This window comes from Tachysurus fulvidraco, chromosome 10 (assembly GCF_022655615.1).
Source record: "Tachysurus fulvidraco isolate hzauxx_2018 chromosome 10, HZAU_PFXX_2.0, whole genome shotgun sequence".
Lineage (NCBI taxonomy): Eukaryota > Metazoa > Chordata > Actinopteri > Siluriformes > Bagridae > Tachysurus > Tachysurus fulvidraco.
The window spans coordinates 15,376,235-15,403,704 of record NC_062527.1 but is presented as its reverse complement, the minus strand read 5'-3'; the positions used below and the strand labels follow the sequence as shown (position 1 = coordinate 15,403,704).

Sequence of the window (27,470 nt, the reverse complement as noted above, 5' to 3'; positions counted from 1 at the left end):
GAAATATTGAATTGGGGTGAGGAAAAGTTATGGGTTAGGGAGAGCTGATTTTGAGTACTGGTCTCAGTTCAGCTCTACCTGACTCAGCTCATCCTGAAAAGAGTTGCGTTCTTGAGGAATTGAAGATGTTTGTAGAGCATTTTGAATCTGTGATTGCCCAAACAAATCCCTGAATATACCCTGTTCCTCACCACAGCACCAGAGGGCACATGATGATCCAATGGCTTTGAAATACACTTTTCACGATGTCATCACCGCACCCCGTGATGCTCCTGCAAAGCTGCGTGTCCTACAGAGCCGATGCTTGGTCCCGGGGTTATACGCCATTCACCTTGAGCGCTGGCTTACACACTACCACCCCAGTCAGGTGGTATGAGGCTTACTTCTATGCAAAACTTCATTGCCTTTTTGTTGGGCTTGAAATGATATTCATAAATATGTGTGTGTGTGTGTGTGTGTGTGTGTGTGTGTGTGTGTGTGTGTGTGTGTGTGTGTGTGTGTGTGTGTGTTTTTTTTACATTATGTAGATTATGGTTGTGGATGGGCAGATGCTAAAAACTGATCCAGCATTAGTCATGGATAAAGTTCAGAAGTTTCTGGGATTAATGAACACCGTGAACTACCACAAGATCCTGGCGTAAGTTCAACACCTTCTCAGCCAATGTTTTATAATGGGTTTTTATTTATATACTGACAGCAGTTCTAATTGAATAATAAATTGTCCTTAGGCAATATTTGGGTAAACCCTAAAAAAACATTTTCTGACTTGTGCAGGTTTGATCCTAAAAAAGGTTTCTGGTGTCAGCTCCTGGAGGGAGGAAAGACAAAGTGTCTGGGAAAAAGTAAAGGAAAGAGATACTCGGATATGAAGTTAGAGGTAAAGTATCCTCCTGTTTCATGCAGGTTCTGACACTTTCCTTTGTCTCGGTCATATGATCTGTAGTGGTCAAAGTTCGGCTGCAGGACAAAATCATCTCCCTTCTGAACCTCTGTGTTTATATCATGCTACAGTTATGTACAGGAATGTAACCAAATGTTCTTGTTCTGTTTCTCTCACTTCTACAGTCCCAGTTGTTTCTAAGAGAGTACTACAGAGATCATAACATTGAACTGTCCAAGCTGCTGTACAGGATGGGCCAACCTTTACCCACCTGGCTCAAAGATGAACTCCTTAACACTAGGTAGCTTTGAGCCACGTTACTCCCCTCTGTCTGAGAATGGTACAGTCTTCAGCGCCAGTCGTTGTTCTGAAGTGGAATAAACCAGCGATATTGTTGTGGGTGAGGAAGTCATGTCTGTGGATTTCCCCCGTCCTTTCAGAACAAAACATGGTTTGCAATCCTGTGGTTTGTAAAATATAACATCTCTACTTCTCTTTATTAAAACCCCCATGGGGTAGTATGCTATCTCACTGACTCATTCAAAGCGGAACTGGTACATCCTCTGACTACATCATGACTTACTGTAAGAGTGTCATGTTTCATATGGTATGTATCACTGGCTTCTCTCGCTTCTTCTTGTTAAGAGGAAGATGTAAAACACACGAGATGTCACCAGGGACTTTATTTTTCCTTGTCTGCAAAGAATAAATGCACTGACCATAAAGGTATGGATGGACTGACGTTTTTTCACTTCAGGACTAAAAAGGGTACATTTTAAGTGCCAGTAATTAAAGGCTGCACTGGGTTTTTTTGTACAGTGTAACTACATCACACTCTTTATTATATGAACTAATTACAAAGCCCTTTTCAGCATGACCCTGACGCAGTGCCATTGAGGCCATCAACACTAAATGAATGTGTAATAATTAAATGCAAAGGCTGACAGGTATCGATTTATTTATTTTTTTTTATTATTGTTAATGATTTCCCACAGCTCATTTCTTGCTATTTGTCTACATTGTATAACCAATCATCATCAAGATTAATTCAGCAGGTAACATTTCTTCAGGCTTGATGTACACCGATCCACTGAAGATCAGAGCATCTCACTTGCCATGTGTTGGCATACAAGGCCCATAAATCGAAGGTTATTAACTCTGAGAGAACCATGTTAATTGATTTAGAAATATTGAATGTGGGGAATTATATCAAATTCAACTAAATTATTTAGACATAAAAACACTATATCAAATCATGAAAAAAAAAATATATTGTTTTGAGAAGAAATCACGAACAGCATATCTCATTGCATCACCAATGTTTTTAAATTTTAATGTGCATTTCATCTCGACCCCTAACTCACTCCTCCCAGCCTCACACACCGTAGCTCCTACTTTACAGCTCCAAACTTTACATCATATCTTCCCCTCCTTTTTTCATCCCAACATAATTCATCTCATCTCATCCCATCCGATCTCATCCCATCCCATCCCATCCCCCAGTCTTTTTGCATTTCATTCCAGTGCTTCCTGCATGTATCCTACATCACTACATCATTCATGACGACCCATCCCCTTTTCGACCCAATGCTTTTATCACTCCACCCTTTTTTGTGGTCTCGACTCCACTTTCTAGCAAGTTCCTCCTGTTTTTAATCCCCACCCCTTTATCATTTAACCCCAATCCCTACATCATTCATGACAACTCACCGTGTTCATCCCAACACCTCTGTCACACTTCCCAAACTCATCTGGATCAAACATACAGTCTTTTCCACTAGTCTTGCCTGCCTAATCCAATCTCCAAGGTGTGGATAATTCCCTGTAGGATTAGCACCAGCCATTTAATCCTCTATTTCAAGTCTTTTGCAACTCTCCTGAAAAGCTAAAAGTTCCTGAATCTGCACTGGCCTTTTTCTATCTATCACCTGCTTCATCAGCATCATCTGCTCTACCTTTCCACCAAATCAGTAGGAACTCCATGACTACCTAGCCATAGTATTAGATTGGTCTGTTCACTTTACAGCTATGGTGAAATCATCATGTCTCCTAAGCCCAAGCCTCAACTTACACACACAACTATACTGCTGTATCTTTTCTGTGACATAAGAAGCTGGCCATCCCATCTGGCGTCCTCATTCTCAGTGACCGCTATTCAAACAACTTGCTATTAATTGCTATATTTTCAAATTTGTTCTAATGGTACTGTATGTAAAATGTAAGAATGAACTAAATTATGATTTATAATACAATTACCATCGACTTTAATAAGAAAACACACATGCACCTGCACATATATGCAGTTATTCAATAAGCCAATCACATGGCAGCATCACAGTGTATAAAAACATGCAGACGCAGGTTAAGAGCTTCAGGTAATGTTCACATCAAACATCAAAATAGAAAAAAGTGTGATCTCTTTTGTTTGACTTTAATTGTGGAGTTGTTGTTGCTGCCAGATGGACTGGTTTGCTATAGAAACTCTAGAGTTTACACAGAACTGTATGTGAAAAACAAACAAGAAAAAAAGCATCCTGTGAGCAGAGAGTCTACAGGATGAAACACCCTGTTGATAAAGGATCAGAGGAAAATGGCCAGAGTGCTCTGACAGGAAGCTGACAGGAAGTCTGTAGGAACTCAAAAAGCACTCTGTACAACACATCAAACTGGTGCATTGGCAACAACAGCAGAAGACCACCTCAGGATCCACTCTTGCCAGCGAAGGACACAGATCTGAAGCTATCATAGAAACAGACTCATCCAAACTGAACAGCATGAGAGTGTAAAATGACAATTTCTGACTTTTTTCTAATGTTCAGCTGTACAGTTTGGGCGAGTCTGTGTCCCCGATAGCCTCACATTCCTGTTCTTGACTCACAGGAGTGGAACCTGATGTCGTTTTCTGATGTTGTAGCTCACACACTTCAAGGTTGTTGATGTTTTGTCTGTTGAGATGCTTTTTAGCTCACCACAGTTGTAAACATCGATTATTTGAGTTACTATCCTTTCTTAAAGCTCAGATTAATGTGACTATATTCCTCTTATCAAGAAGGTGTTTCCAGCCACGGTCACTGTTTTTTGTTTTTCACACCATTTTGTGTAAACTCTAATGACTGTTGTGTGTTAAAATCCCTGATCAGCAGTTTCTGAAATACTCAAAGCAGCTCTTCTGTTACCAACAACCGTGTCACAAAGATCGGACGATTGGCAACATGAACGCTACATGAATGTGCAGGTGTACAGATGCTCCTAAAGCATCCTAAAGAGGACCGTGGATGTCATTTTTCAATCGAACTAAATCAAGACTTTTTGAAAATGGACTTTCTGTACTGTTACCCAGTTGTGTAGCGTGATACTTTATTTTTCTGTAGTGTTTACAGTTAAAGTGCAGGACATCAAGACTCTGGAATGAGAGTTTTACACCAGTTCTTGGCAAACTCGTACTGAAAGTATATGCTAATATACAAATATCAGTTTGTATTTTCTTAGGCTGGGAATGTGGTATTATTAATCTACAGTCTACTTAAAAAATACACAGTTAAGTGTTGTAACTTTATCTAAAGTTCCTACTTGGGAACTATGTGATTTGTTGATTATTGTGTTTCATTTTTCTCAGTGCTGTATTATTTTGTTTTCTTTTTTTAAATTATTTTCTTTGTTACTGTACAAAGCCATGCAGGAAAATCTACTGAATGTGGCGCATTACATGCTGCTCACCACAGACATGTAACGTATGAATCCAGCTTTTTCTGGAAAAAGGATGTCAACATGTGTTTTCTTCTAGAAGGTGAAATTATAAATGTTCTTCTTTTTAAACCTGGTTTGTGGTTTTAATTGGATGCCACAAATGACATATTGTTACACTTTTCCACCAAACAGAAGGACATGGCGCAGGGTAAATCAATTACCCTTCTTATGCAGGTTCCTTAAAGAGAAGTGCAGATTAAGGAGTTAAACACGATGCCACTATCGGTATCTGTATCTTTTTAGTGCTCCACATCTTCATAACAGTATCTGTATTTGGATTTAAATCAGATGTGGGTGTGGCCTAAATTGGAAGTGTTTTGTTTTCTATTTATTTTTATACACCCTACCTACATAGCCATTGTTTTTTACCTGGGACAATTTCCAATGAGATTATTTGTTACGTTTCTCAGAATATAAACAAACTAGTAGCGAATCTAAACCCTGATGAGGCAGTAACTAGGGGTGAATGAATGAATGAATGCTATTAATGCATTGCTGTAAATACATTATTAACATTCATGTTAATGACTCTGGTCTTTCTTGTCCTTCGAGCTTCACATCTGACCTTTCACTCTCATGAGAATAAAAATCTGCTAGTGTAATTTTTTTGTTTTGTTTGTTTGTTTGTTTAATTTATTTCACACCATCATCCTCAACTAGAGGAAACTTTCTAGTAAGCTTTAAAAATATATATAAAATATGTTTTTTTTGATAGTGAATGGTATGTCATGGGTTTGGGTTAGTTACTGTGTTGTGTTATACTTCACTGTCTGATGGAACCATTAGATTCATGCAAAAATTATAAATTCAGGTGTTTTTTCAACTATTTTTTGCCTTGTTTGGACCAGCCAGAGAAATTGTACCAATTCCTGTTTGCTAACTGTATACTGAGCTGTGTTATTATTACAAACCTAATTTCCAAAATCCTTGAGGTTAAAAAGCTATTTAACTGTTGCTGTATTTCCCCACCTTCTTCTATTCTTTGTCTTTCTGGTACTAATGACTATTTTCAATGCACAAACCTGTAATCAATATTTCAAGCACAGGTTTACAGTATAATTTCATAAACTGTGTGGTTTCATGGTTAAATAAGATGGTAATTACAGGTTTGCAGAAGTACAAGAACCACTAGACCACTTTTCCTTTGAGATTGACAGTAAATGAACTGTACCTCAGATGACTTATGTGCTTTACATTTTTTTTTTTTTTTACACCCACTCAAGTAATTTGGGGTGATAAACATCAAGTGTGTGTGTGTGTGTGTGTGTGTGTGTGTGTGTGTGTGTGTGTGTGTGTGTGTGTGTGTGTGTGTGTGTGTGTGTGTGTGTGTGTGTGTGTGTGTGTGTGTGTGTGTGTGTGTGTGTGAGCACTATGGCTTGGCTGCCTGCCACAATTTAACAAAAACATAAAATAAATGGGCTGCTGTAATTACTATAATTTGATTCACTTGTCTCTTTCCTTCGTATAAGGTATTTACTTTAAATCTTTTATGATACAGTTTGTAAAAAGGTGTGGCTGTCAAAAAAAATATATATATATATATATATATATATATATATATATATATATATAAAAATATATATATATATATATATATATATTTGAGTATATTTTGTGTATTGTCATGTCTTGTGCAATGTGGAATATATATTGCACAAGACATGACAATACACAAAATAACAACACAATATGTACTGAATAATAAGACCAGATAAAAGTGGTGAGGTACATAAGGGGACAATTCCCATGCCTACAATACTGTAACGATTTGAAATTGTCAGTGAATATGCTACACAGTAATAAAATTTAAAAAAAGAATGAGTCGGGGTAAATTTCATGACCATGCTTGTCCAGTGCTCTGTGTGTTTGCTTGTTATGGGAATTATGTACTGTACATCAACTGAGCTTAAGTAAAATGTAACAATGAAGTTCTGTTCAGTTTGTCAGAAGCACCCATGTACAATGTATTATCTATCCATCCATCCATCCGTGTGTGTGTGTGTGTGTGTGTGTGTGTGTGTGTGTGTGTGTGTGTGTGTGTGTGTGTGTGTGTGTGTGTGTGTGTGTGTGTGTGTGTGTAAATCTTACAGATGTATTACTGGCAGAAATGTGGTGTTACCACGGTTGTGTTTCTGCCTCACAGCTTCAAGGCCTCAGAGTGTGTGGAATTTCACTTGTTCCTCCTGTGTGAGTGTGAGAGTGAATGAGAGAGTGTGATTGAGTGAGATTGTGAGAGTGTGGGTGAGTGAGTGAGATTGTGAGTGAGTGAGTGAGAGTTTTCTACAGCGTGTGAATGTCTCTTAAAGATCTGTGACCACCCTCTAGTGGCCACATTGATGTACTGCACCGACCACGAACCAGCGGTCTAGCGTTTTCTGACAGTCTACAGTATATTTAGGAATATAATCAATTTCAATTTAAAGGGTTGAAAAATCCATACATTAAATCAACACATTTTGCATTTTACATTTGAGGCATTTTTGACTTACACAAGTATCAAAAACACATCCTCATGCTAGTAAGCTATGTCCACCGCCTGGGTGCCAGGACACAGAGTCCTGAGGGATTTAAGTAGTGCTGGAGAGCAAGGTGTGATAAAACACCAGTGATTGTATTAAACCCAGTGTTTACCTAGGATCTGGGATGCATGTGTTTCAGTAAAAGTAAAGAATAATAGTTGCTGCTAAACTCCAGCAAAATATGAAGTATAAAAAGTGGTTCAGAAAGTGGTGTCGTCATATCACAGCTCCAGGGTTTAATCCAGGCCACAGGTTACTGACTGTTCTCTCGGCCCCTGTGGGTTTCCTCAGGGCTCTTCGTTTACTTCCAGCTCCTAAGAATATGCTGGAAGGTTGACTGCTTGCTCTGTGACATGTGGCATGGTATCTGGTGAAGGCTGGCATTCATATTCTATTGTGTATTCCCACTTTGTGGTTCCAGAAGTTTTTGAAATGCTCACTCGATGTTTAAGACTCTAGTTTACGAGTCAGAGACTTAAAGTCAGGAATTGCCATTGCTGGGCCCTTAAACAAGACCCTTAACCCTCTCTGCTCCAGGGGTACTGTATCTTATATTCACTGTGCTGTAATGTATATGGGACAAATGAAGGCTTTGGAAAGGATACGATTCAGGATCTCACCTAGTACTCCAGAGATCCAAGCTGAATAATCTCAAAACGTACAAATGAACCACTTCTGAACCTTTGAGCAAACATCTGAGCCCTCATTTCCTTTGCTTCTTTCTCAGATTCACTTTTACTTCATTGGTGTGTCAGTATGAATAAACTCTTCTCCCAAATAAATGTATGTAAATGTGAAAGCAGGTCTATTGAAGGTTTCATGTTCAAGACAGTTTGTCTGTTGTACCTGATGAATAAGAATCAGTGTTCAGTATTCATGCAGTGATGCTTCACTGTACACTGACTATACATATTGATGCTGCTTTGAAACATCGTCCCTGCAATATCCAGCCTCTGTTTTTTTCATTTGTTAAAAACTCTTTATACAGAATGTTTATAATATTTTTTTTTACAAAGAACACTTTTTACAGTTCACTAAGACCAAATGAACCACATACTGTTCAGGCTTTTAAAAAGTGCACACTGTTATTCCCACTGTCAAATTTTCTTATTCTTGGCGAGACCTTTTACTGAGTGCTTACAATAAATCATGTTTCCATGCAACAGAGGCAATTAACAGCTTAATCATTTTGCTAGCAGGGAATAAATGATTGGTATAATTATGCCACTATTGCTAGAATTCTCAGAATTATAATGAAAAATGCCCATAAACTCCTCCGTCTCCCTGTAATATGAACTTTTGTTTTGTTTCAATTGTCTGAAATGTAAAAATGTAAATTACTAAACCATCTGTTATGCCCTAGAAAAACCTACTCTGAAATATCCAGGACATTAATCTATCACTGAGAAACATGCAGTCACATGTAGAAGAAATATGGTAGACAAAAATTAGTTTTATTTATTTATATAGATATTTATTTATGTTGAGGAAAAAGACACATTACTGTGTTTCGACACAGTAAAGCAGATGAAACTTTAGATAAAACTGTAGCAAACAGAAGGTACAATACTGCTCCAGTACTACACACAGCGGTAGCTCGTGCAGCACACTATGTCCTCGATACAGCAATTGGAGCCTCCAGTGTCCTAATTTCTCTTTCTCTCTCTTGCAGACCTTAATTTTTCACCTTATATTTAACCCCTCATTTTTTGGATGACTTTCCTGCTGGAAGCTTCAACCATGACTCAGTCGTAGCTTATTAGCAGAAGCAAGGATATTTTTATTTCAAATCTCCTGGACCTCCATTAACACGGATTTTCTGAGCCTTTGGGGAAAAGCCACATCACAGATCATTGACAATTATTTTTTTCTGCACAATCGTCCTTCTTTTTATGCCTTCTTTTCACACCTGCACCATTAAGAGCATCCTAATGAGAAGCATCACAGCCTGGTTTGGGAACAGCACAAAGAAGGATAGACGTAGCTCCAGAAGGTATTTTGATTAGTTGAGCGAATTATCCTAACTGGGCATCCTGACCTGAAGGGGATCTACAGTAAGTGGTGCTGGACTAAGAAGAGAAGAACCTCAGCCATCATGGACTCTTCTCTTTATTGTGGTCAGGAAAGCACTTCTTCTCACTGATGGCAAACAGAGAGAATGAGGAGAAGCTTTTTACTGCAAAACATTCAGAACCTTCAACCAGGACAAGACTTAGACTCTAGACTTTTCTGTATATTGTCTGCACAACACACACTTCCTGTATTGGATTTTGTTAGCGGTTCACTAAACATCACTCCACTATCCAGCAATAGTTTTATGGCAGTTCTGAAATTTAACCCAACCTCAAAACCTTAGCATCTAAGACACCATTACCTCATTTACATCATCTACAGCATTACTTCTAGAACTAGATGCCAACTCCATGTGGTGTTTGAGGACAACAACCACCTCATCAATACGCGATTGTCAGACTGTATCTGACTGTAGAAAGGACATTATAAATTATTATAAACACCAGAGGATGTTGTTATGAATAATTACACCTTCCAGTTTTACCAAATGAGGATGAGTTCTCTTTTGAGTCTGGTTCCTCTCAAGGTTCATGAGTTTTTCCTTGTCATCTCATCACCACAGGCTTGTTCATTGGGGATAAATACAAACACTTAAATAGGTCTAATATTACTTGTTATTATTTATTATTATTAATTATTTGTTTTATATTAATCTTTGTATATAAACATTTTGCACTATATTATATGTTCTGTAAAGCTGCTTTTGAGTCTATTGTTAACAGTGCTATACAAATAAATTTGAATTGAATTCTTCAGGTCTGTTGTTGCTGTTGTGGGGTTGTGATATACAATTAAAACTATTGGCATTCTTGGAAAAGATGGGTTAAAAAACGATGAAAAACATCTATGATTAATAAACGTCTCACACTGAAAATATTTTTTAATCTAACTTTGTATAATCATTCAATTGAAGTAAATTAACGGATCTTAAAGAACAAAGTGTTCTAATTATTCGCACTTCTATAAATTCAGGTTCTCATCCCAAACACAACGGTTATATTTTGCTTTTACATCAGTGCTTAGGGACTCTTAAACTGTCATCCATGTATTGCAGTATCACTGCGGTATAAATATGACATGACACAGATGCCAAAAATCCCTTAGTCATTCACTGCCGAAGGGAGGATTAAAGAATATGCAAATCAGATGAAACAAACCTGTGTTTATTTTCAGCAATCCCTATTAAAATATGGTTACACAAAATACTAAAAGTACTCAAATTTTTAGGGGAATAATTAATATTACATCCAAGCAGAAACCCAAAAGGTCTTTTTTGCATGTGTAGATGATTCACAATTGAAATTATTTAATATATATATATATATATATATATATATATATATATATATATATATATATATATATATATATATAAATTATTGTTATACTATATAGATATATAATAATATATATTATATATCTATATAGTATAACAATAATTTATATATATATATATATATATATATATATATATATATATATATATATATATATATATATATATATACACACACACACATACAGTACAGACCAAAAGTTTGGACACACCACCTTTTCAACAGGACAATGACCCCAAACACACCTCCAGGCTGTGTAAGGGCTATTTGACCATGAAGGAGAGTGATGGGGTGCTGTGCCAGATGACCTGTCCTCCACAGTCACCGGGCCTGAACCCAATTGAGATGGTTTGGGGTGAGCTGGACCGCAGAGTGAAGGCAAAAGGGCCAACAAGTGCTAAGCATCTCTGGGAACTCCTTCAAGACTGTTGGAAGACCATTTCAGGTGACTACGTCTTGAAGCTCATCAAGAGAATGCCGAGTGTGCAAAGCAGTAATCAAAGCAAAAGGTGGCTACTTTGAAGAACCTAGAATATGATGTATTTTCAATTGCTTCACACTTTTTTATGTACATATACAGTATAATTCCACATGTGTTAATTCATAGTTTTGATGCCTTCAGTGTGAATCTACAATTTTCATAGTCATGAAAATAAAGAAAACTCTTTGAATGAGAAAGTGTGTCCAAACTTTTGGTCTGTACTGTATGTATATGTATAACATAAAAGCCAACTAAATTACCATAAGGAACCAAAAACAGATTAAAATGAAAATGGAAATCAAAATTATTTTCTGAGTTATTAAATTAAATATGTTAGAGATTGTGAGACGATGATGATGATGATGATGATGGTGATGACGAAGAAACCCTCTGTGAAAGGTATTAGAAACAGTTGATTTTTCAGCTTAATAACCACTGTTGGGTTTGGTTTATTTAACAATGTCAAGAATGTCAAGAAACAATGCTTTTCATATGCAGATGAAAGAAAGGTATATACTGTAGTAAAACGCAAGTTTTATGACCTTCTCGTTGTCTTCGCTGCTAAACAATGTTGCCAGGTAACAAGCAAAACAGTGTGGTGTTGTTTGATTGTCTTTCTTTCTTATTCTTCTCTTCAGTTTGTAATTATTTCAATGGTCTCTCTGTAACAGTCCTGTCTTCCCCCCTTGAGTTCGGACTAACAGCCCTTCTGCAGAAAGCTGGTGGCAATGGTGGTGGTGGCGGTGGTGGTGGGGTTGGTGCTGAGGGGGCAGTGTGGGGGCAATGTGGGGGCAGTGCGGGGGCTGTGGGGTAGCTCTTTTTATTAAAAGCCCGAGTTCACCACCTCACTTTTGGGAAGAAAAGAAAACAGCACATTCCTGTGATCAGCTCCAAGTCGAGCAGCAGGTGCAGGAATTTGTTTTGATTGCTTTAGTCAGGAAAGCATGAATCTGGAGAGATGTAGGATCTGCCTCTCTATAGCCATGGAGTCAGGTATAAAAGTCATGTGACACTATTACATGACTGTAACTATTATGACGTTATTTGAATTTAGCTCACTAGCCATTGTAGTTTAGTAGTTTAATAAATAAATACAAACATACATATATACATACAATTAGCATTTCATCTTGTGTTGTTGGACCATAGTTTATTCATGAAAGGAAGACAAAAAAAAAGAACAATTTAAAGGGAAAAAATAGCCAGTGAAAAGACCAATAAGGCAAAGGAAATGTAAAAAGGAGAGAAGAAGGCAAAACAGGAAAGATTCAAAAGAAGAGAAAAGAATTGTTTTTTACTTTCTAATAAAATAAGGAATAAGGAATGAAGAATAAAAAATAAAAAAAGGAAAATATGATAAAAGACGGGAGATAGGTAATGGAAAAGTGATAAAAGGTAAAGGAAAAGTGAAAAATTAATCAATTTAAAAAAAAAATATTAGTGTGTGTGCGTGTGTGTGTGTGTATTTCATCAGTTTCTTCATCACACTCTTTTTTCAGCTCAGGAATGCTGTTTGCTCCATCACTATTGGACTATTTGTCCAATAAGTTCTGCATGCAGGCTGGACAGCTGTGTGTCTCTTCATGAAGTCCAACTGAGTGTCAAAAAATATAAAGCACTGGAAAAAAGGGCAAATACACAAACTGTGCATGCAATTTTTAAGCTCCAATATAATGAAGTATTCTGGTTGTTTTGGTAAAATATAAGATATACAGTACGCATCTCACCAACAGAATTCTTTCACATTTGATCCCTACTTTTTGTGGTTTCGGCTCTGTCGGTGTGTTGGTGCATCACCCTCATGCACACACTTTCCCCCTTTCTTTCTGTGAGCGAAGACGCAAGTTTTAGGAGTGTGTATGTGATGCTGTAAAGAGTTATGGGTCTTCTGCCCCACTCTACCCCACCCCCAAACCCCCCCTTTGCCCGTTTCTATGGTTACGCTGACTTGTGTGTGTGTGTGTGTGTCTGTGTGTCTGTGTGTATATACACACATTTGCTCCCTCCAGCACACACACTTAAACCTAGCCAGCCAGCATGGAGGGCACTTCTGTGGACCCTGTGGAACTTGATACCAAGTCCTGTGTCTGGCCTGAACAGAATCAAAACATGGGCTCAGACCCTGAGCAAGAGAAGAAAGTTCTGATTCAGGACAAAACCGAGCAGGATGACGATGAGGAAGAGGAAGAGGAGGAGGAAGGAGGAAATTCCAGGATGGAGTCAAAGCCAAATGACTCTGAGCAAACTGACACGGACTGGATAGAGGAGAGATTCCGCATTGACAGGAAGAAACTGGAGACCATGCTTTACGGTGAGAGAGGGAGTGTGTGCGTGTGAGAGAGAGAGAGAGAGAGAGAGAGAGAGAGAGAGAGAGAGAGAGAGAGAGAGAGAGAGAGAGAGAGAGAGAGAGAGAGAGAGAGAGAGAGAGAGAGAGAGCATTTTAGTCTTAGTTTCATGTGAAACCTGTTAGCCTGTTCTTTATTAAAAGATAGTAAGACAGACAGACAAACAAACAGACAGAATTAACAATTAGGTAAGAAATAAAGAAAAAAAAAGTTAAAGAAGAAAAAAGTAATAGAGAAGAAAAGAAAAGAATAGAATAAAAAACAAATAAAGTAAAAAAAAGGATAGAAAAATGAAAGGATAGAAATAAGAGGGAAGAATATAAGGAAATAAAGTCTAAAAAATTAGAAGAGGAAAACAGAAAGAGATGTCTGTAGAATGATGGCTGTTAGTGAGTAAGATGAGAGTCACTCTTGTGTGATGCTGCTGAGAATCAGGATGAGTGATTTGTCAGACATGCCGATGTGTGTTCGCTGCTCATGCTGATGTTTACATGCTCCTCCATGTGCCATGTGCAGGCACAGCGATGGCAAGGTTTTTTCCTCAGAAAGAGAGAGTGTTATCGGCGAGACGCAGCTTGCTGACTGTTGGGTTTGGAGAAGTGCTCGTTCTCGCATGCTGCGATTCACTCGTCCCTGCTGCTCTTTGATATTCAGAGAGGAAAGCTGCGTTCCTGCCAGAACAATGAAAGTTTGAGTGAAGCTGATCCCCAGAATGTTGAGCAGGACCACTAGAGGAATGTTATCTTAGCCTCTGTGACTCTCTGAGTGGAGGGCGGGGAGGAGAACGAGTGGATGTTGTGGTTTATCAGCTGTTTTCTTTTTCTCAGATTGTCTGTGTGTGTGGTGGTAGTCGTGCTGTTGGTGGTGGTGGTGGTAGTGGGGGGGGGGGGGTGTTTGCGTCAGCATTGTTGTGAGTTAAATGCCTTTGCTGCTTGACGCTGTTTCTCAGAATTGGCTTTTGGATCTCTCTCTCTCTCTCTCTCTCTCTCTCTCTCTCTCTCTCTCTCTCTCTCTCTCTCTCTCTCTCTCTCACACACACACACACACACACACACACAAACTGGCCATTCCTACTGGCAGGGCAGCGTAACCCATGGCAATAAGGACAGAGGAGAAGAAAAGAGAGGGATGTTCACTCTAACCCTGTAAATGTCAGCAGATAACCATGGCCTTTCATTGTGTTTAACTTTAACCTCTACACACAGACACACAAACACACACATATGTTCCGTCTGTTCAGCTATTTAAACTCTGTGTTTAAATCTTAGTGCTGTTGTCTCTGTTCTTCTCTACATCACCAACCTCAGCTGAGACAAATGAGTTTACTGTATCCTAGAACACAGTATACACACATTCACACATTATAAGAAATAAAAGGTCTTAAGACAGGACCTAAGTGAGATTTTTGAGCCCCTCTTACACAAACCAATAAAATTCAGAGCACACAAAAATCGATTTCAGTTTTTTTCAAGTAATTTTTGTATTTAGTACATTATTAACTTAACTAAGTGTTTACTATATATTTTTTAACTAGCTTTAAACTGTAAACCATGAACAATTCGATTCAGTTTGAACTAAGGACATTACACTGATTGAGTGATTCAAGCTTGGTAAGAAACATTTAATTCACTAGGGATGGACAATACGGCAAAAATATGACATGGCGCCTAAATCTGTTCCCACAAATACATGCATGATGATTTATAGATTTGATAAAGTTGGAACACATACTAAACAATATTAATTAAACTACACTATTTAATTACATTCCATTTAATTTGCTTAGCACTTTTAACAGTAGACACATTGCAGATATATTTAAATTTAGGATATAGCATTATGGACAGACTTGGCAGACCCAAACGTACTGTGAGGGTCTGCTGGGAACGTTTGACAGAATCTGCGGTCAGAGAGATCTTCAACTCTCACCTCCGGCAGAGCTTCAACCAGATCCTGAGGGAGGTTGGATACATTGAGTCCGAGTGGACCATGTTCTCCACCTCCATTGTCGACGCGGCCGCTCGGAGCTGTGGCCGTAAGGTCTCTGGTGCCTGTCGTGGTGGCAATCCCCGAACCCGGTGGTGGACCCTGGAAGTAAGGGATGCCGTCAAGCTGAAGAAGGAGTCCTATCGAGCCTGGTTGGCTCCGGGGACTCCAGAGGCAGCTGATAGGTACCGAAGGGCCAAGTGAGCTTCAGCCCGGGTGGTTACGGAGGCAAAAACTCGGGTCTGGGAGGAGTTCGGTGAGGCCATGGAGAAGGACTATCGGTTGGCCTCGAAGAAATTCTGGCAAACCGTCCGGCGCCTCAGGAGGGGTAAGCAGTGCCCTGCCCACACTGTTTACAGTGGGAGTGGGAATCTGCTGACTTCGACTGGGGACATCCTCGGACGGTGGAAGGAATACTTCGAGGTTCTCCTCAACCCCACCGACATGTCTTCCACTGAGGAAGCAGAGGGCGGGGGCTCAGTTGTGGACTCGTCGATTCCCCAAGCTGAGATCACTGAGGTAGTTGAGAAGCTCCTCAGTGGCAAGGCACTGGGGGTGGATGAGATCCGCCCTGAGTACCTCAAGTCTCTGGATGTTGTGGGGCTGTCTTGGTTGACACACCTCTGCAACATTGCGTGGAGGTTGGGAACAGTGCCTCTGGACTGGCAGACTGGGGTGGTGGTCCCTCTGTTTAAGAAGGGGGACTGGAGGGTGTGTTCCAACTATAGGGAGATCACACTCCTCAGCCTCCCCAGAAAAGTCTATGCCAATGTACTGGAGAGGAGAATTCGGCCGATAGTCGAACCTCGGATTCAGGAGGAACAATGCGGGTTTCGTCCCGGTCGTGGAACACTGGACCATCTCTATACCCTTGCCAGGTTGCTGGAGGGTTCATGGGAGTTTGCCCAACCAGTTCACATGTGTTTTGTGGATCTGGAGACAGCTTTCGACTGTGTCCCTCGTGATGACCTGTGGGGGGTGCTCTGGGAGTATGGGGTCCGGGGCCCTCTGTTAAGGGCAGTCCGGTCCCTATATGACCGGAGCAGGAGTTTGGTTCGCATTGCCGGGTGTAAGTCAGACTTGTTCCCGGTGCATGTTGGACTCCGGCAGGGCTGCCCTTTGTCACCGGTCCTGTTCATTACTTATATGGACAGGATTTCTAGGCGCAGTATGGGGCCGGAGGTAGTCCGGTTTTGGGACCACAGGATTTCGTCTCTGCTTTTTGCAGATGATATTGTCCTGCTGGCTTCCTCAAACCAGGACCTTCAGCGTGCACTGGGACGATTTGCAGCCGAGTGCGAAGCGGCGGGGATGAGAATCAGCACCTCCAAGTCCGAGGCCATGGTTCTCAGTCGGAAAAGGGTGGCTTGTCCCCTTCAGGTTGGTGAGGAGCTTCTGCCTCAAAGATTAGTTTAAGTATCTTGGGGTCTCGTTCACGAGTGAGGGAAGGATGGAGCAGGAGATCGACAGGCGGATTGGTGTATCTTCTGCAGTGATGCGGTCGATATACCTATCTGTTGTGGTGAAGAAAGAGCTGAGCCACAAGGCGAAGCTCTCTATTTACCGGCCGATCTACGTTCCTACCCTCACCTATGGTCATGAGCTTTGGGTCATGACCGAAAGGACGAGATCCCAGATACAGGCGGCCGAAATGAGTTTCCTCTGCAGGGTGGCTGGGCGCTCCCTTAGAGATAGGGTGAGGAGCTCGGTCACTCGGGAGGAGCTCAGAGTAGAGCCGCTGCTCCTCCACATCGAGAGGAGTCAGCTGAGGTGGCTCGGACATCTGTTTTGGATGCCTTCTGGACACCTCCCTGAGGAGGTGTTCCGGGCATGTCCAACTGGGAGGAGGCCCCGGGGAAGACCCAGGACACGCTGGAGGGACTATGTCTCTCGGCTGGCCTGGGAACGCCTCAGTATTCCCCTGGAAGAGCTGGAGGAAGTGTCTGGGGAGAGGGAAGTCTGGGCATCCCTGCTTAGACTGCTGCCCCCGTGACCCGGCCCCAGATAAGCGGTAGAATATGGATTTATGGATGGATATAGCATTTAGATTTAAATATATCTCTAATGAGCAAACCAAAAAAAAAATCCTTGAGACTCATCTCAGAATCTCAGTTCTATAGTTCTATATTATTTCCATTCTATAACTGTGTAGTTTATGATCAAAATGTGTAACACTGAGATTCATACTAGGTATAGCATGAAGTCTATCAGTACTCAGAATTGAGTGCAAAACTGTTTGATATCGTAACTGCAGTTCAGAATCATCTTCGTTGTATCTCAGTTGTACTTTCCACAACAATCTCATGAGTTAGGAGACTCCAAGCAGAACTAAGGCATCAGACAACAACAACAACAACAACAACAACAACAACAACAACAACAACAACAACAATAATACCATTTTATTTAACACATAGGGACGTTCCACATGTGGTTCATTTTATTTATTGTATATTCTTCATTGATTTCCCCGGGGTAGTTTTTCACACATAAATCATGTTCTCTGGTTTGAAATTATTGACATGATGTCACATATTTACTGGAATTCATTTGTCCAATTTCAGGGCATGTGGCGCTGAAACGCAGCATCATACAGCACATCTGCAATCACATATTACTCATATAATCTCATATAAAGATAAACATCTGAAACACGTGTGATTTCTCCTTAGAGGATCTATAGATAAATGATTTCTAATGGAAATCCCTAATGGCTTTTGATAAATCCCTTCAACCTAGATTTAATGACGTAGAGACTACAGTCATGTTTGTTTGATTAGGAATATATTCATTCATTCTCTTTTTCATTTAAAGCACACATCTTACACACAGATTTCCCTGTTTGTGTTCCTGTACAGTAGGTCCTACAGATGGAACAGGCTTGAGAGGAGAGGAGTTCTTCGAGAAGGTGAGAGAACCTGGGATCCTGTAACAGCCGATAGGAAGCTTGCGTGAATTAAAAATTGTAGGATTCTGTAAACATTTCCATAGATCAGTCGTACACTTGATGCATTTTTTTGATGCATTTTTGTGTAAATGCCTGATTGTGTTTTTTCCCCCAGACTAATAATGTACTGCTTTGAGATGTTAACAGTGTATTGTCACTATTTAGATTGCCTTCCTTTCCCACACATCTGTCTTTCTTCTCTTGGATTCTCACACACAGCTCCTTCTGACAAGTACTGTCTTTTTACAACTGTCTGTTTACACACACATTGTCACACTCACACGTCTGTTTCACCAGGTTATGAGGGAAACTAATACTCAGGTGAAATGGCCATCAAAACTGAAGATTGGCGCTAAGTCCAAGAAAGGTGAGATGAAGGTGATCTCATGGCTCTGAGAAGAGATGAAACATATATCTGCTAGATTGTAGGTCAGATTTCGAAGGATTGGTCCTTTCTAGATTAAAGAAAATACTGTCAAATTTAATTTCCAGCAAAAAAACAAACCAAAGTATTTTTTCATATGTAATTGAAATAACAAGCTTCTTCTTAACATTACAGCCTAAATATTAACAGTGTAGTTTATCGATGTGATTTGCCATTTTGATAAATGATGAACAAATTCTAAGAAATTCTACACACTAGAATTCAGATGGATCAAATCAAACTGATACAGTAATTCTACTTTTTTTAAAGAAATATTGCTACACATTAAATATAGGCTTTCACTGAGAAAAAAAATTATAAAGTGATAGCAAATACAAATATTTTGAATCTGTGCAATGTATACTAATAATTCTCTACAAACCCTATTTCTAAATATTTTCTCATTTTAAGCTTGAAGTTGTCTTACTCTACTTTAGATACAGTAAGGGCAGTTATTTGAGCATTTTTCAAACAAATTTCAGATTTAAGATAGGCTTATGATTTTATTTTATTTTTTTTTACACTGCACTAAACCCACGGCAGAAGTGGGTTTATCCAAACTAAATTTGGGTCTTGCCCACCCAATAAAAGCTTTTTGCTTATTTATTTTAGCCAAAGAAGTAAAATAACACAAAAAAAATAGCAGCATGATTTCTAACTTATGATTTAATGGGCAGCCTAGATCCAATGGATAATGATCTGTTTGTTGGAGCCCCGCACAAAGCCTAAGCCCCCCCCCACCCATAGCACAGAAAACTTTTACAGCACTCACCTCACGCAATTTATAGTTCAACACGCTGTAGCTCTGTACTGATTTTTTTTTTAAAGGTTACCTACTTTTCCCACTTTGTAATTTCCATGCAGCAGCTAACAAATCTCATTATCTGACCAACATTAAATTTGATAAGGTTTATTTGACTACAGTTACAGCTTGATGCATTGTGCAATGTATAGTTTTAAACATATAAAGCAATACTACTAGCGCTGCCAGTGTCTCTGATGCTAGCACATAATTCCAGTTAATTCCAGTTTACCCTCCACAAGCACTGCTCCTCCCCAGTCCTCAACAAGTGTCCCAAAGCAGACCCATCTCTCAGCTATTTCAGCCCCAGTCCAGACGGTCAGCGAATTGAATAACGATCCATCCAGTCAATATTAGCTAAATACCCAAACCGTGTTTTCTTTCATATTTTCCACTCATTTAATCATTCCAGGTATGTGAGTTTATGAAAAGCCAGGAGTAATTGTTAACCCCTCATAAAGTATGAGCAGTGCAAAACCTGAAACAGTTGTAATTACAACTGTAAGAAACTTTTCAAAGCTCTTAAAGTACTCATATTTACACATTGAGACTGGAACCGTGTTTTAATTTGAAAATCAAAATTGTGCTATTCATGTTGGGAAACAATAAAAATAAGGGACAAATATCTCATTTAGAAAAATATTGACACAAACCACATTGGAGAATAACTGCAACTGTTATTATTCTGTTATTCTGATTGGATGTGTGTCACAGATCCACATGTAAAAGTGGAAGGAAAGCGAGATGACGTCCTGGAGGCCAAGCAGAAAATTCTGGAAGTTCTAGAGACAAACGTAAGATGTGTGACCCTCTCTCTCTCTCTCTCTCTCTCTCTCTCTCTCTCTCTCTCTCTCTCTCTCTCTCTCTCTCTTTTTGAGTGTGTGTGGTTGTTATGCTGTTTTATAGTATGGTTTTCTTTCTCCTATTCTCAAACTGTCTTTAGGTTAATAAAGTCACCCTGAAGATGGATGTCACTCATACTGAACACTCTCATGTGATCGGAAAAGGGGGAGGAAATATCAAAAAAGTCATGGAGGATTCTTCTTGTCACATCCATTTCCCGGACTCTAATCGCCACAGTGCAACTGGAGAGAAAAGCAACCAGGTTTGAGAGCATTAAACATATACAAGTTATTATTAATGTGATAATTGTGATACATTACTTTGGACATGATGACTTAGCAGTGGAGGGTCAAGTAGTTCAGTGGTTAAGGTGTTGGACTACTGATCAGAAGGAAGTAAGCTCGAATCCCAGGGCCACCAAGCTGCCACCGTTCGGGCCCTGTGTAAGGCCCTTAACCCTCAAATGCTCAGCTTTGTAAATTAAATAAATGAATAAATGTAAGTCGCTCTGGATCGGGTCATCTGCCAAACGGCAGAAATGTGAACATAGTTAACAGTCTAAATACTGTACATGCCGTTAAGGCTGACTGACATCTCTACATTGGCCTTGGTGTGTCCTTGACCCAAGACAATGTTTCTTCAGGACTATGGTGCTACATACAGTATAACAAAGAGTTAGTAAGTTAGTCCGAGCCACATAAAGTGCATCTGTGCAACCTGGTGCAAACAATGCAAGAAAAAAAACAGTGCAAACAAACAACACAAAACACTACAAGACATTACACAGAAGACAATACACAAAAGCAGTTCAGAACAGAGTGTATGTTCTACAGTACATGTACAAAAATACTTGAACAAACACTTAATATTGTAACGTGTCTGTCTGTGTTTTCCCCTTGTTTCTGTCTGCCATCTCTCCCTGATGTTAATTGTTTGCTCCGCCCACTCATTGCTCACCATGGACACTAATTACATTCCGTCTCTTCCCCAGGTGTCTTGTCTTTGTCTCTGATTATCTCTGCGTTGTGATTGGCTCCTGTCTACTATATTTACTCTGTCTGTTCATTTCCCTGGTGTTGGTCGTTGTTGGTGTTGGTGTGTTATGTGGCCTGTTCCTGTTCCTGTTCCTGTTCCTGTTCCACTTCCACTCTATGTTATAGCCTGTTTTGCCTGCTTATCTGTTTTGTCATTAAATCTTCAACTGCACTTGGATCCTCACTCGCCTTTTTGTCTCACCGTGTCACAACCGTGACAAATATAATAGCAGCAGTTATATATGAGGTATTATAATGAGTTGTGCAAAACAGCAATTGAATGAATGTGCAAGACATCATGGGCAAAGAGAAATTTGACTTCTCAGATTTCTCAGATACGCTGTAGGGAAGATGGATGGATGGATGGATAATATTTTATATTATATAGTTTCTATAGTAACAACTTACACTCATATGAATGTATTCACTATTCTCTTAACTATTTCTGTTTTTACCTAACTTATAGAGGAATGTTTTAGGTGTAATATAATTAACAGGAACTTGTACCACAACATTAAATGTAACTACAAATAGTAACATTAAATGTAATTACATTTACAAGTATGATGTGGCATTTTTAAAATAAATATTCAACATTATACTCATATGCAAATAGTTTTAAGAGGAATAAAACACTCCAAAAGTGCTAAATATTAAATTTTAAAATATTAAATTTCATATTAAATATCAGGGTAACAATAATTCACCCCAATTTTTTTTTCACAATTTTATTTATTTATTTATTTTTTACAATAACAGCATGTTGTATTTCCTAGATAATGAAGGAAGTGCAATCACACACATGTATACAGTAATAAGATACTAAAAAAAAAAAAAAGCCAAATTTAGGTATTTAGATGAAAAGTGTTTCTGCATCTGAAACGTTAAATCGTTTTTGTGTTGTTTTTGTGTTTCTCGACAGGTGTCAATTGCTGGACCGGTGCAGGGTGTTGAATCGGCAAGAAGACACATAAGAGTCAGTTTCATGTGCATTTGAAGTGTAAACCTTTTTACTGTTTTCACAGACATCAGTCAAGCAAACTCAGTGATATTCAGAAAAGTTTGGAATTTTTTAAATAGACAAGTTTTGGAGTGCGTGAGTGAATGAGAGAGTGTGTGTGCCCTGCGATGGGTTGGCACTTTGTCCAGGGTGTATCCTGCCATGATGCCCGATGACACCTGAGATAGGCACAGGCTCCTCGTGACCTGAGATAAAAAAAATGAATGAATGAATGAATGAACCAAGTTTTGGTAGATTTGGTTAATGGAGTGTGTGGAACATGAGTACAATATAATTACATACTTGACTTCACTGGTAGCATTTAAAGAAAAAAAAGTCTATGCTTTTTTTACTGATTCGAGTAAAAAACTTTTTACTTTTCGAGTACTGATTTTCTGCACAAAAAAAGCACAAAAAATTCACAAGATGCACAAAATTTTGAAATCCTCTAGTTACTGACAATTATGAGATGTGTATAGTGTAATGTTCCTTTCTTTAGAGAATTTTGAAGTTGATCTGGTGCCGTATTTGATGTTTCCTGCCTCTTGACCTTGTGATCTGATGCAGGTTCATGACAATTATGAAATGTTTTGAATAATAAAAACACAGAAAATAGCTTTGAAATTGTGTAAGTTCTATTTTCCCTCTCACTGTGACCTTTAGGATCTGCAACCATTAGTTTTGACCTTTGACCTGCCGCTGACCCTCATGGGTGGGGTTGTTACAGACGCGAGCTCACCACTGATTCAGCATGTAGCACAGACTTTTGGAGTGAGTGTGACATTCAGAGCACAACCCAAACTCTACTGTTCTACCTGTGTGGTCCGAGGCCTGCAAGGAAACTGTGCTGCTGTGAAGGTAATACACACACACACACACACACACACACACACACACACACACACACACACACACACACACACACACACACACACACACACACACACACACACACACACACACACACACAAGGTTTAATTCAGAAACGCTGCAAAATTATTATTAGTTTTAAACAAACAAGCTAACAAGATAATACATAACCTTTGGCCCTGTAGAAGGCCACCTGCATCCTGATGGAGCTGCTCCTGGGCCATGAGGCGCCGGTGGTTTCTGGGGTAACCGGTGTCATGGTTAGCACTCAGCTGGATGTGACGTCTCAGCAGCACCTCTTCCTGCTTGGCCAGAATGGAGCCAACTTCCTCAACGTCATGCATCAAACACACACACAGATCGTTCTGCCTGACCTCACCGCTCCTCAACACACACCCTCTCTTCTCATCCAGGGCACTGCTGATGGAGTGTGTCTCGCAAGACAGCAACTCATGGTGAGTGTGTGTATGTGTGCGTGCGTTCGTGTGTGTGCGTGTGTTTATTCATGTATTATTATTATTATTATTATTATTATTATTATTATTATTATTATTATTGTCATTGTTATTATTATTATTATTGTCATTGTTATTATTATTATCATTTCTATTATGAAATGCAGACAAGAGTATTAAACATGACCATTTGTTTCTGTATTTCTCAAAAATATTTTTTTTTATCATTTATGAATTTTTAATAAACATTTGAACTTGAAATTGTTTGTATTTTACCTAAATAAGAGTATTACTATTATAAATACTTATAGAACCCATAAGATTAATTTTGTTTTGAATTTCAATATGCAAATTTGCTAACATTTTTGCTTCCTTTTAAATAGTACACAACCATGAAGGGAGCTTTTCCTGTCCTCTGTGGTCATTACAGTATGTGTGTCTTGATTCTCTCTGTGTCTCTGTGCAGGAGTGTCTGCCGGTGTGTCTCATGTTCGAGATGAAGGATGAGGGTGAGTCCGACCCCCGCAAACTTGCACAGATGATGCAGAGTCTCGGAGTCTTCATCAGTGTCAAACCAAAGGCTAAACAGGCTGCTAAGGTACTACACCTTCATCATCCTCTCATGAGTCAGTCCATCTCAACATAGAGGCTCTGCCTTTCTATTCACAGTTTGCCTTTGTGGAGTATAATCCAGAAGATATGTGGGTTAGTTTTTTATCAATAGCGATCTCACAATTCACAACAACAAGGATCTTATCACTTCACAAGACACATGATAGAGATTTAAACACTGGATAGTTTCCCACGAATCGCTCTCCATGTTTGATTTGATAATGAAAGAGAGTCTTGTCTCTAATAGTAATTTAATAACATCCATACTTTATAACAAAGTGTATAATTTATGATGACTAGATTATCATTTGAAAAATTCAAAATACTTAATTTAGACATTTTTCAAGACCTAATATTCAGTTTGATGAACCTTCACAACTATATAAATAAGGATAAACTGAAAATTAAAATAAAAACATAAGCAGTAAATGAACTACTTGACTTAACTTTTTTGGGAAATAATACAGAACTAATTGGCAAGATGGCAGAGATGAGTCGCTTTTTGCATGACCGAGTCTTGGCTTTACAGCACTGTTATTTATTTTCACACTGCAAGTATAGAGTGCTGCAGAAATGAGGTCTTTTTATAGGCCTATCCGAAAGTTAGTATCCCCCTGGTTCCCTTGACAAAAAAGCTAGTAGCTAGTTTTTCCATTGCATTTTGGAGCCTTGTATAAATTAAGCTCTGTGACTAACAAGTTTATGATTCTTATATGTTTTGTTCATCAAGAGAAAGATGCAAATGAGCACAATTTTTATGAATACCGAACATTAATACAATATTCAGAAGCAAAATGCTAATGTTTGGCTGTAAACAAACTACACCACTCATAGTCACATGACTTCAACCTCACCGCCACTAAGCTTCACCTCGTTCAATCTATATTGCAAAACATGTTCCCTGATAAGGATCCACTGTGCTATTTTTGTAAGTCAATCTGAATAAATGAAAAGTTTAAGATGGAATAGTTTGCGAGAGTTTGAGTATAAACACAATGAGGCTGTAGTAGACGAGTCTCCTGTTCGGCATGATGACGTCTACGTTCCCTACTACTTTTAGTTCCTTGTTAGCAACCATGTCAAAGTATTACTTATGTATTTTATGTTGAAAAAATACAAAAAATAAAAATATCTTGAGCTCATGTTAACCGTATTTACTTATTTCATGCATTTAATAAAAAACAACAACATTATTTTAGTTGATGAACTTTCTTCCATGTTTGAGGACTCTATTGTACACTGAACATCAATCACTTAATTCAATTCAATTATTTCTACAGTATAGCACTTAATAGCAATAAATATGATCTCAATCTACTGCATATACACTGAAGGATTTTGTCAGTGTTTGTTATTTTAATTATGTAAGTTATTTTAAGATGTTTAGCAATGGGTTTTCTACGAATAAAATAATTTAGTAAGGTATTTTTATACTCAAGTGTCTTTCTTTGAGCATTAGCCACGAGCATTCAGAATCTAGATGAACCTATATCTTTCATGTCTATGACTAAATATAACCCAGTTTTATTAACCAACATACTATGATCAAACAATGTTATTGCACATTTAATTCAGTCCCCCAAGACTTTACCCTGAATCCAGGACCAGCTGAAGACCACTTCTACCTTGATGTCAGGGCTGAAAATACCATTAAACAATATACTCTAGATAGTTTTGTACATTATACTTAACTTTCTCCATTAGATTAAAGTATAATACAGAAGCTTTAGACTGGTTTTGCAGTTTGATGTGCAAACGTAAATAATTTGTGTGTTACTCAGTCTGTGGTGGTGAAGGGTTTGGAGAGAAACATAGCCAATCTGTATGAGGCCAGAAGACTCCTGCTAGGCCTTGAGTCCTGTGAGGTCTCCATGGCAACAAAGAACTCATGTGAAGTTACTACAGTACCAAAGTGCTCAACAGACCCCCTGCTGGCCAACAGTGGAATCACAAACTACTGGCTAAACATGCTAATGCAGCAGCTGCATGTCAACGATACAGGTGCGTGTCTGTGTGTGTGTGTGTGTGTGTGTGTGTGTGTGTGTGTGTGTGTGTGTGTGTGTGTGTGTGTGTGTGTGTGTGTGTGTGTGTGTGTGATGCTAAGGAACAGTATTTTATCTATTACACTCACTTTCTTTAACCTCGGATGCCCAGGCAGTGTCACTACACCCGATTCAGCTTCAAATCCCTCCCCTGTGAAGACACGCCCTTCTCCGCCTCCTGGATTGGCTGCTCCTGCAGAGGAGGGCCGAATGGGACTGAGGGGGACAGACACCAAATTAGAGAAGGTGTGAATAATTAGATGCACTTATCTATACTAAAGCCTTAATTGGAATTTAATGTGGATACAAAAGTGGACAAAATTTGACCATCTGTAAAAACCAAATTGTGTAGATAATTCCTCTAGGATATTCACAGTCTGGTCATTTTGTGAGCAATCAAGCAGTAATTATGCACATTATGCACATTCTATCAAATGTCTGGGCATCTTATTACAGAGAAAAATGATTGTGTTACGATTTCAGATCCCAGAGAACGAGGACCAGTTGACAAACCCAGCTTGCACAGGAATGCAGGCTCCAGAGGCCGCTGAGGTCAAAGAGGTTACTGTAAAGACTGCTGGATCAGTCAGAAGAAACAGCCATTCAGACGCTATCAGGTATCAAACTCTCAAATCCCACCACCCCTCAGAGGTAAGCTTGTCATGGCAAGCACTGCATAGGGTTCGGTATGGTGACTGAATGGTTGGGAGTTGAAGTCCAACAATATGCCTACAAAATGTACATAAAAGCACTTTATGTGTGTGTGTGTGTGTGCAGTAGGTCTCTAAGGATGGAGCTGGATGGTGTGTATTTAAACAGAGACAGACGCTGTAGTCTTAGGATTTTTCCCTCTCTGGAGTCAAACACAAATAATGAGGTAAAATGAGAAGTATGCATCTTTACCAAGGGTGCCAATATTTCGGAACAGACTGAATAAGGGGTCATTACAGTGTGAAAAAAGGTCCTGTCTAACTCACTGATCACTGATGTTGTTGTGGGATTTCTTACAGAAACATGAGTATGAGAAGAAGAAGCTTCTAGCAACTCAAGGTTGGTCATCCTTTACATCCATT

General features: G+C 39.1%; 2 protein-coding genes across 5 annotated transcripts in view; both read left to right on the top strand.

Moving 5' to 3' along the window:
• The window catches only part of ndst1a (N-deacetylase/N-sulfotransferase (heparan glucosaminyl) 1a), an 80,014-nt gene extending 74,787 nt beyond the window's left edge, over window positions 1-5,227 (top strand). For 2 of the 3 annotated variants that reach the window (XM_027165210.2, XM_027165211.2), the window contains exons 13-16: window positions 197-370; window positions 528-637; window positions 775-877; window positions 1,066-5,227. In XM_027165210.2, coding sequence (XP_027021011.1) covers window positions 197-370; window positions 528-637; window positions 775-877; window positions 1,066-1,185 — 507 coding nt within the window. In that variant the 3' untranslated portion in view covers window positions 1,186-5,227. The remainder of the gene's footprint in view (window positions 1-196; window positions 371-527; window positions 638-774; window positions 878-1,065) is intronic. The other variant, XM_027165212.2, reaches the window with a different exon arrangement.
• A 7,833-nt stretch (window positions 5,228-13,060) lies between these two features.
• bicc2 (bicaudal C homolog 2) overlaps window positions 13,061-27,470 on the top strand; it is a 25,045-nt gene continuing 10,635 nt past the window's right edge. Inside the window, exons 1-14 of one of the 2 annotated variants that reach the window (XM_047819248.1) lie at window positions 13,061-13,348; window positions 18,230-18,276; window positions 18,613-18,682; window positions 20,256-20,335; window positions 20,485-20,646; window positions 22,341-22,394; window positions 23,082-23,276; window positions 23,474-23,743; window positions 24,210-24,341; window positions 26,137-26,356; window positions 26,510-26,643; window positions 26,881-27,014; window positions 27,175-27,274; window positions 27,408-27,447. In XM_047819248.1, the coding sequence (XP_047675204.1) occupies window positions 13,075-13,348; window positions 18,230-18,276; window positions 18,613-18,682; window positions 20,256-20,335; window positions 20,485-20,646; window positions 22,341-22,394; window positions 23,082-23,276; window positions 23,474-23,743; window positions 24,210-24,341; window positions 26,137-26,356; window positions 26,510-26,643; window positions 26,881-27,014; window positions 27,175-27,274; window positions 27,408-27,447 (1,912 nt within the window). In that variant the 5' untranslated portion in view covers window positions 13,061-13,074. Of the gene's footprint in view, window positions 13,349-18,226; window positions 18,277-18,612; window positions 18,683-20,255; window positions 20,336-20,484; window positions 20,647-22,340; window positions 22,395-23,081; window positions 23,277-23,473; window positions 23,744-24,209; window positions 24,342-26,136; window positions 26,357-26,509; window positions 26,644-26,880; window positions 27,015-27,174; window positions 27,275-27,407; window positions 27,448-27,470 lie in introns of both variants that reach the window. The other variant, XM_027165131.2, reaches the window with a different exon arrangement.